This window comes from Nanorana parkeri, unplaced genomic scaffold, assembly GCF_000935625.1.
Source record: "Nanorana parkeri isolate BGI_ZX_2015 unplaced genomic scaffold, ASM93562v1 scaffold457, whole genome shotgun sequence".
NCBI lineage: Eukaryota > Metazoa > Chordata > Amphibia > Anura > Dicroglossidae > Nanorana > Nanorana parkeri.
In genome coordinates this window covers 360,741-371,369 of record NW_017306725.1, presented here as the reverse complement: position 1 = coordinate 371,369, position 10,629 = coordinate 360,741, and the positions used below count along the sequence as shown (strand labels likewise).

The following is a 10,629-nucleotide window of genomic DNA, read 5'->3' as shown; positions in this document are numbered from 1 at the left end:
GTTGGTGTCTGGCGTGGTGCCGACAACTGTGACATAGTTTGTAGATGTGTAGCCGGCTGGTTAGGCTATTTATAGCAGCCTTGTATTGACTTTGGAGATGCCGTGTGATGTGTGTAGCCGCTCGGCGCTGGGAGGTCCGGGGGAGGTCCTGGGAGCAGCGGACAGGACGCTGGATGGTACACGGAGCACTGGAGGAAATGGAAGGGGGCGGGGAGGGCTGTGTGGGCGGGGGGTTTTTTTGATGGATGGAATGGGCGGGGTTTGGTGGTTGCAGTGATAGTATAGACTGGAGAGGGAGATGTCAATGGATGGAAGGGGCGGGGCTCAGTGGTCGCAGTGATAGTATAGACTAAAAGGGGAGGTGTCGATGGATAAAAGGGGCGGGGCTGGGTGGTCGCAGTAATTGTATAGACAGTAGGAAGGTGTAGCTGGATGGAGGGGGCGGGGTTGGGTGGTCGGGTGTGATAGTTCGGGGAGGTGGAGGGGGCGGTTGTCGGTGGAAGATGGCGGCCAGGCGCGCCACTGTGCCCTGCACCTCCACTCTGCCCCTGGCCGGTCGGAGGGTACTGGTGTGCAGCCCAGTTGACTCGGATTGGTTTGTGTTTCCCCGGCAGGACTGTGACAAGATGTCCGGAAGCGGCACGATGAGGGATCCCCCGGTCGGGACAAGTTCGGGGACGGCTGCAGGAGAGGAGTCCTCTGACAGCGAAGGGGAGCACGAGGGGCCCCAGAAACTCATCCGAAAAGTCTCCACCTCCGGCCAGATCCGCACCAAGGTAAGACATCGCTCGCTTCCGAGCTCCGGAGTGCGCACACTGCTGTACCACTGAGCCATGGGACCCCAGTGACAGCTGGACTCCCATCATGTATACAATGTATCACTGCCTGTCATTATCATGGGACGTGTATGTATGTATGATGGCTCACAGTTCACATGTATACACATGTGTGCAGAGCCTGTCAGCTGAGCTCACTACTGTTTGTCTGTATGAGAATTGTCATATGATAGTGATGTACATATGTGAGTGTGTTCACAGCTCCTATTGTATATGTACAATGTTCTTCTGTATCTTCTCCTCTATATATTGTCCTCACCTTTTATTATAGTATATACGTGCACATTGCCTGTCATCTGAGGATATGAAGATCCACAGTATAATAAAGGTACTACATCTCTATCTCCTTTATCCTCAAATGATAGGCAATGTGCACTTACCTTGTACAATATATACACAGTATAATAAAGGTACTGTATATAAGTGCACATTGCCTGTCATTTGAGGATATGGAGCTGTATACATGTATATTGCATGTCTTCTGGAACTATCCTGTGTTTACACACTGCTTGTCTGCCAGGGACACAGGTTTCATGGACTAGGATAACTGCTACCTGTACACACTTCTAAGATAGAGTGAAGTTGTGTGCAGCGTGGCTGTGAATTCTACGTGCTTTGCAGACTGTTCATACATTCAGTTACTACTCTGATATATAATCATCTACTTCCAGTGTTGGCCTCCTGCAGTAGCCAGTTATCACATTATGTAACGCATTTCTTCCGTGTAGCAAAGAGGTTGCTGATCATTCAGGACAAAATGTAATACCGGTATTTAGGCAATGTAAATTCTGTTAGAATTTCGGAACATTTGCAGTAATCAGGCAAAATACAGAATATTAGATTCCTCCACGGATGGAAAAAAACTCTACTAGTGTATGTCCAGCTTTCAGGAGACACTTTTGTGTATTTCAGCAATGCATAGAAATGGAAACTCATCTTTATGTTCAGAGAACTCCTCATCAGGCAACACTACTGCAAGGTGAGATGAGACTTCTTCTTTAAAGAGGAACTCCAGGATTTATATGTTACCCCTTGCAGGTGGCTACCCCCTCACAGCAAGGGTTAAAGGAGAACTATGAGGTGAGTGGTTTACACTCATCCTCATATTTAGAACCGACCTGTGACAATGAAACTGTCGTATGTTGACTCTGTAGATCAGGAAGTGAGCGAACACATACCGTCGCTCGATCACTTCCCGATCATCTACATGCAGAGAGTGGTGACTGTCAGTCACCGCTCCCTGCAGGGATCCCCCCCCCCTTTCCGATCCTCCAGCGCTGACTGGAGGAACAGGAGTGGGTGGGCACAGCGGGCTCTGCCTCTAGATAGGCAGAGCCCGCTGTCAATCAGCCAGCTGGGTGGATCTCAACAGCATTGTTGGGATCCGTCCCGGCTGCGGTGCTCTCAGTATTTAGTGAGCAATAACCCACTATATACTGAGCTTTGGGTCACTGGAGGAGGTTAGTATGTGTCCTCCCATGACCCTAAAGAGAACTATGGGATAAAAGGGTTACCCCATAGTTCTCAATAAGTGCATGTTTTGGTCTAGGGTACATAGTTAAGAAGAAATATTCACCTGATCCTTGGATATGCAGTGGTGACTGCTCACCTCTCTTCCCCTCTGCTCCAGTGAATGCGAGTGAGTGGACCTTGCATAGACATCATGACATCAGCTGGGCTTAGACTGCTGCAGCCCCGGGGAAGAAGAGACTGTGGGGACTGGCCTAGCAGCCAGGCAGGATTGAGGATCAGGTGATTATATTGACTTTGCACCCCTAGACCAAAACGAGCAGTTAACCCTTGCAGTGCAGGGGGGAACCCCACCGCAAGGGTTAACTTTTGAAAATCCTGTATTTCCTCTTTAAAGAAGAAGTCTCAACTTGTATTGTTTTTTACAGCTTAGTCACCTAACTGCTTTCTATCCCATGCTTGTGTGTGGAGTAGAAATTGAGATACAAACTTTGACAGTTCACTCCTCTTTATTTCTGACCACGCTCTGCAAAGGAGACTCTCGAATGACAACTCCTTTTTTTTTTTTTTTTACTGTCACTTCACTTTCCCAGCACAAAACAAGGTTCCCCTTCCAGTTCTAGTGCCTGTGCTGATTCCTGTGACAGCGTGCCTCCTCCGAGCGTGAGATAAGAGCTGTCAATCAAGAGTCCATATCCTTTGCAGAGCGTGGTTGGTAATGAAGATGAGTGAGTTGCCAAAGTCTGTATCTCCATTTTATATTTCTCACAGAAGGATGTGATAAAAAGCAACATATACTGTGGCCATACACAAATCCAATTTCATCTATCTCTTTATGGAGTTTTTCAATTGATGTTTGTTTGTTGAAGGAGCCAGTTGGAAAATCGTTGGTTGGACAGTAGCTGTAGCCAATCAGATGCAGTCACTGTCCAGGCGTGCTGACAGCGGCAGGCGCCAGCCAGCACTATAGCGCGACAGGAGTGATTCCTTCATCCATGCTGTTTATCTGTCGTCTTCTTATTCTGAATGAGAATAATCTTAATGTGTATGGCTAATAAGTAAACCCTAATCACCCTTAGCACCCTCCTTTTTATGTCCTTTTTTTGGGTTGGGGGTGAAAGGGTTACTATTTCTGTCTGTGTTCCCATGTGAGATTTCCTTCGCTTCCTGTTGTAGTGACAGTATTGTCAGTGAGGGAGTGAGGGGAAATTTCTCAACCAGAACTTGACCGCAATAAAACCTTTATTTCATAGAGTAGGAAGTGTAAAAAGGTAGGCTCCTTCCGCCATCAATCAAAGAGAAAAGGGGCGTGGCCTGCCACAGGGCTGTGTGTGTCTATGGACGCACACAGCCACTGCGGGCACGAGCCGCACGGGTGCCTCCATTAGGACGATGGTGGCACCCGTACAGGGGGCGGAGGGAAGATTCCTGCGGGGACCCACTAGAAAAAAAACGAGGAATTACCAACAAGAAAAACAGCAACAGCCTCCAGCAAAGGTGGGTCTCCTTGCAGGACACGTTTAAAAAAAAAAAAGCAGGCTTTAATATCACTAAGTTCTATGGGCACGGTGCAATGGGGTTGTACTGCGTCTCGGTGCGCTGACAAAAGTACTGCATGTCACACTTTTTTTTTTTCCAGCACACACCACCGTAGCGCAGTGATATGAACTGAGCCTCTGGAACAAGGCAAACTGCCATGTCATTCATGAAAAACATGGCTAGTGCAGTTCCAACACCTTGGGTGGGAATGGGCCCTAAGAAAAAAGAGAATTAGCTGCTGAGTTTTTGACACGTGTTCTTTTTTTAAAGTGTTCTTTTTTTAAAATGTGCCTGTAGAAACATGGTTGCTGCCATTGCTGACTTGTTTTGATAGACTCAAGCTCTGGGGCTGTCAGTCCTTGTCACTGTTTTATTATTTAGTGTGCCACTAATCTGAAAAAAATACTTGATTACATCCGGAGTTCTGTATAGTGCAAGGAGCAAGCGGGATCAATACAGGGCATTACTGGAGTGACAGCTCTGACTCTACTGGTTTAGTGTTCAAGCATTCTGGACAACTGGAAATAGGGAGGCATTTCATGGAGCGTAAATACATTTTATGAGGTAGATGGGCAAAGATAAATATTTTTTTATGGAATGATGTGGGGAGGGCGGTCTCTTTTCAAAGTACAAAACTTTCCTTAAAAAAACAAACAAACAAACAAAAAACCACCCTAGCCCACCCTCTCTAGCCAACTAATCCAACATAACCTAGAGAAGGCCCCTAAATGGTGGACTGTAGTCCGGAAAGCACAGCCGCTCAGTCAATGTTCAGATCACTGTTTGCCATTTAGGGATTGCTGACGTTCCCTGGGTTATGGTTGTCTTGACAGTGGATACCCTGGCCTCCAAAGCCACTGTATCCACTGCCAGCCTTAACCCAGCGCAGGCCCTGCCTCGTTTCGGCCATTGGTTGCTAGGACCGCTGGTCTTCTAGCAACCAGTGATGTCAGGCAGGGACAGCATGTCCGCTGCAAGTGATCTGCATCTACACTAAGTGTTCATTGCTGGCAGGAGTTTTTGTTGTTATTTTTTTAAAATACCTCTGCAAAGTTTGAAATGGGCTGTAAGGAGGGGGCCGTGGGAATTTGTTTACTCTAATTAACTCTGCCTGTGCTGTGCTAGCAGAATTCATTCAGTTGCAAACAAGATTTGAACTCTGTCCTAACAAAGGGTTAACGACTTAGAGGGGTTATATTTAATGATGTGGAACTCAGTTTGTTCCTCTATGTTCACTTTCAAACTGCCTTGAATCTGCACAAAGGCCTTCACCAAAGAAAAATCTAAGAAATATGTGTTTAACAATTGTTTTAGTTATGTTGTGTACCCTAGAACACATAACAAACACATAGGGGGGTGGGCTGGGTTGACTGGAGAAGTGGAAATACGCTTTAAAGCTTTTGCTCACAGCTTGTGAAGAATATGTAAGTGCCTATAGTCTGGGCACTGATGTACTGTAGTGAATACATACTCTATGTATTAGGGATGCACTGTTACCAGTATCGCTGCCGAGGTAAAGGGCATTTTCATGCATACTTGTGAAAATGCCCCGATACTAAGCGCTGATACTGGCACTTTACATTTCTAAGCAGGAGTGGCTGCCGTGAGGTCCCTTACTTGCTGGGGACCTCATGGCAGCCTGCTGGTCCGGCTGCACATCATCTCCTCCTCCTTCCTGCCGCCCGCACAGCCATGGTGAGATCCGTACCTGCCTGTACAGCCTTAGTGACACCCACAGACGCAGCCCTGGTGAGGTGCCGCACATCCTCCTGAGACCGTGCACAGCACTGGTCCAACCCTGCACAGCCTCCTAAGACCCTGCAACAGCCTTGGTCAGACTCCGCACAGCCCTGCTGAGCAACAGTGTATGTAGCTTCATATTATTCTGCATTGCTGTGATTTGTAGTCTTCTATCGCTGGTGGTATTCTGCATTGCTGTATAATGGATTGCTGAAATTTGTAGTCCTCTATAGTTGGTGGTATTCTGCATTGCTGTATAATGGATTGCTGAAATTTGTAGTCCTCTGTAGTTGCTATTCTGCCTTGCTGTATAATGTATTGCTGGGATTTGTAGTCCTCTATAGCTGATGGTATTATGCATTGCTGTATAATGGTATTGCTGGGAATTGTGGTCCTCTATAGCTGATGGTATTCTGCATTGCTGTATAATGGATTGCTGAAATTTGTAGTCCTCTGTAGTTGCTATTCTGCCTTGCTGTATAATGTATTGCTGGGATTTGTAGTCCTCTGTAGCTGATGGTATTCTGCATTGCTGTATAATGGATTGCTGAAATTTGTAGTCCTCTGTAGTTGCTATTCTGCCTTGCTGTATAATGTATTGCTGGGATTTGTAGTCCTCTGTAGCTGATGGTATTCTGCATTGCTGTATAATGTATTGCTGAGATTTGTAATCCCTCTACAGCTTGGAGTCAGTAGCAGAACTACTAGGGTCGCAGAAGTTGCAGCTGTGACCGGGCCCTGGTGCTCCACCACTGTCCTAAAATCATTAGTCTGTATTGGTTTAGAAAAACTGTCACATGATGCTAAAAAAAGGGTATCAGTGAGTACTTGGGTATCAGTGAGTACTTGAGGAGTAGTAAGATTTGGTTATAAATTATAGCCTTTTGGATAAAATTAAGTCTTGAAGATTATACTGAATAAATTCAAGGTCTCAAAAGCTAGTGTCTGTACCCTGCCCCCACTTGTGTTGAAGTGACCGTACATTTTTTGTTCTACTTAGAATAAATGTTAAACACAGGAGCTGATGCGTGTAGTTGAATAGTATCGATTATACATACATGTGTTGCAAGGATGCACATCCTCTGGAGTGAGAAACAAAGGAAGTAAAAGGAAAAAAAAAACAGCAAACAAACTTCCTGAAAGTTTTTGTTCGCTTATGTTACCGCACCCCTGGTTTATGCTGGAGAATACTGTGTCCAAGTAGTTTATTCTAGCCACCGTACCTAGTTTAATCCCATATCACCCTTTTTAGGGATTGGAGGCAGATTTGTTTTATAATTTCATTACCTCTTTATTTTGATCATGATCTGATTGAATAAATGAGCTAGCATCTCAGTTTTACTAATTCTGGCAACAATTTGTAATGGAATATTGCGATGCATTATTACTAGTAGTGTCTATTGGTTGATACTGTTTACTTGCAAAATACGACGCTTTTAAATGTAATAAAGGATTAGATTTGAAACTTCTATAGTCACCAGAGATCAGTTATCTGATTTCTCTTTTCATTTGTATCAAGCCTCTAAAAAATGTAAAGGTGCTCACTTCCTTTTCCACAACCGACTGTGGTCAGACTGGTTCATGGTTAATGAAAAATGACACGGGCTCTTCAGAAGTATGCAGTGTGACCAGAACACAGCAAAGGAATGAAGTGAAACCTGTGCTAACCACAGTCGCCTTTTTTATTGTCTCTTCCTTGTTTCATATTTCCTTATATTGGTGAACAGACTATTGTTCTAAAAATAGGTTTATAATCTGTGACCTCAGCTTCAGTTTTAACAATGCAAAGATTTGCTTCTCTAGACAAGAAGAAACAACATTTAAGTGTTTATTTAAATGTATCTAAAGAAGAAAGATTTGTATTAAGTTTTGGAAAGAGTGTGGAAGGGTTAAAACCTATGACAGTTTTTTTTTCTTTTCTTTTCTCTTTGCTTTCTTTGTTCCTGCTGGAGTTTTACTATCTTCATTTTGTCCTGGTAACTTAGTGATGTGAAATTCACAATTTAACAGTATTCACTGGAACAGGAGAGGGAAACCTTGCAATGGGGTCAGTGACAACTGTCCATGATAAGATTTCCAGTGACAACTCTTCCAGTGACAACTGTCCATGATAAGATTTCCAGTGACAACTCTTCCAGTGACAACTGTCCATGATAAGATTTCCAGTGGCAACTCTTCCAGTGACAACTGTCCATGATAAGATTTCCTCTCAATTTGGAGAGAGTTCTTCTCACCACTTGTTACAGGCAGCAAAAAACTAGTAAGGATTCTAGACATCCCTAACTAATGTAAACTTTTTAAAAAGTGTTGATTTAGATAAATATTAGCATGTAATATTTATTGCTTTGTTTAAATTAATCATTAATAGTGGGTTAAGTTTTCCTGACTACTACATTTTGTAGGAATAGTCACAGAAAATAAGTAATTTTACATTGTATAAGCAGTAAAGATTCAGATGCTTATGTAGAAATGCTCATCGTTGTGGAAGTGCTGAGAGCTAGTTTTACCTTCCATACATCTATTATCCGATTGGCTCTTTTTTTCACTTTGTATATCTTGTTGTTGCTGATTTAAGTTCAAGCAATGTGCGGCCCTGTTGGCACACCTCCATTTTTGGCGAGCGAGTATTCTGACATTGGCATACTTGTTGCTCTCAGAATACAATAATCCAATGTAGAGCTGCAGCTAACGACTATTTTCAAAATCGATTAGTTAGCCGTTTATCAAGTTTGATTAATCGGATAAAATACATTTTAAAAAATGGCTCCAGTGATGGACTACTAGTTTGTATTGAGATTGTACTCCATCACAGGAGCAAGCTTGGAGAGGAGGAAGTAAAAGAAAAAAAGTGTGGTGTGCAAGATAGTGGAAAGTGTAAAATTATAGAGCAATGAATGCAGAATGGCACCGGCTATAGAGGACTACAAAACCCAGCAAAAGCACATTATACAGCGCAATGCAGAATACCACAAGCTATATAGGAATACAACAAATCACAGCAATACATTATACATACAGTGTATAATGTATTCCTCTATAGCTGATGGAACATTGCTCTGTATAATATAAAGCATAATGTACCATCAGCTATAGAGGAATACATTATACACTGTATGTATAATGTATTGCTGTGATTTGTTGTATTCCTATATAGCTTGTGGTATTCTGCATTGCGCTGTATAATGTATTATTGCTGGGATTTGTAGTCCCCTTCACCGTGCAATGCAGAATACCACAAGCTATATAGGAATACAACAAATCACAGCAATACATTATACATACAGTGTATAATGTATTGCTGGGATTTGCATTCCTCTATAGCTGATGGAACATTGCTCTGTATAATATAAAGCATAATGTACCATCAGCTATAGAGGAATACAAATCCCAGCAATACATTATAGAGCACCATGTGTGAGAAAGTGCAGGCTTACCTGACCAGTCTTCCAGCAACTTTTTTCAATAATTAATCCAGAACAAACAAATATACATTGTAAGTATTTGGGCAAAAAAGTAAAGCAATCATCATATTTCTGAACAGATGCTTCCAAGTCTCTTAGCTTGGCTTCCCTGAATGTCCTGTCCAGTACAAGATCCCAAGGGACAGAGCAGACCCCAGCAACTGTTAATCATCAATCTTGGAGGAGAGGGGGACAGGGGGGAGGGAAGTAGCTTGATTTTGTGAAGACACACACAGCTTACTAGCACACACAAGGGTGACTGCATAGCACTCTGCTTGAGAAAGGAGTCACTCTAAAACTGGAAGTGATGACCGGTGCTCAGTGGACCAGCTGCTTCTGCAGGAAACTAAAACGTTTAAAAATCAAGGAACAGCATTCATTGTAAGTGATTTCAGCAGCATTTGAAATAGCTTAAAATCCTTTTGACTTGAATATCACTTCAGGGAGCCTGCACAGCTACCCGAGAGCCCGCACAGCCCACCATAGAACCTGCACAGCTACCTGAGAGTCTGTACAGCCCAGCATAGACCCCGCACTGCTACCTGACATCCCGCACAGCCCACCATGGAACCTGCACAGCTACCTGAGAGCCCGCACAGCCCACCATAGAACCTGCACAGCCACCTGAGAGTCCGTACAGCCCACCATAGAACCTGCACAGCCAGAGTCCGTACAGCCCACCATAGAACCTGCACAGCCACCTGAGAGTCCGTACAGCCCACCATAGACCCCGCAGCCCACCATAGACCCCGCACAGCTACCTGAGATCCCGCACAGCCCACCATAGAACCTGCACAGCTACCTGAGAGTCCGCACTATTACACTAATTGCCATTATTTTTCCTAGACGTCTACTTTCAAAGCTAGTTAATGAGTTATAACTAAAACCAGTAATAATCAAATGCGTAGGCAATTATTTAATATGATAAGTAGATACATTTATATAGTCTTACAGATCCAACCAGGCCTTTGAGGGCAACCATAATGTGGCCCGCGATGAAATAGTTTGACACCCCTGCCATAGAGTGTCACTTTAGTGATGACTCGCAGTCTGCTGTTGCTGCTGATGTCACATGGAAGATGGCGGGGTCCATCAACTATTTCCAAGGTTTTGTATGTCTAAACAAGGGAGGACTTTTATAGGAAAATAGCATGTCTAAGATATATTAACCACTTGCCGTCCGCCCGTTGTAAAAAAACGGACAGACAGCACTGCAGCATTGGCGGGTTGCCGTGTCCAGATGGCATTTTTTTTCTGCTCGCGCGCGCCCCCCAGCGGGCACGCACGGTGTTGCTTTTATTTTTTTTAATTTATATAACAAAGTAAAATAAAATAAAATAAAAGTTACATATAAAAAAAAGTGAAAAAAACCCCCCAAAATGTTTAACTCCCCCACCTATAAACGTAAATACGCGTCCGGAGCCCCAGCGCGCAAAAATGACAATTGCGCTACACATGTTACATATCGTCGCGAACGTCGCAGAGAGAGCAATCATTTTAGGGCCATCAATCACTGATAACACTAAACTGATGAGCGGTAACAGCTTTTAAAGCGTCGCCTATGGCCAATTTTGGGTATTATC

At 43.9% G+C, this 10,629-nt stretch overlaps 1 protein-coding gene across 1 annotated transcript in view; it reads left to right on the top strand.

Moving 5' to 3' along the window:
• Positions 1–462: 462 nt before the first annotated feature.
• DGKH (diacylglycerol kinase eta) overlaps positions 463–10,629 on the top strand; it is a 172,140-nt gene continuing 161,973 nt past the window's right edge. The window contains exon 1 of the mRNA XM_018560473.1: positions 463–776. Within this exon, the coding sequence (XP_018415975.1) occupies positions 504–776 (273 nt within the window). The 5' untranslated portion in view covers positions 463–503. The remainder of the gene's footprint in view (positions 777–10,629) is intronic.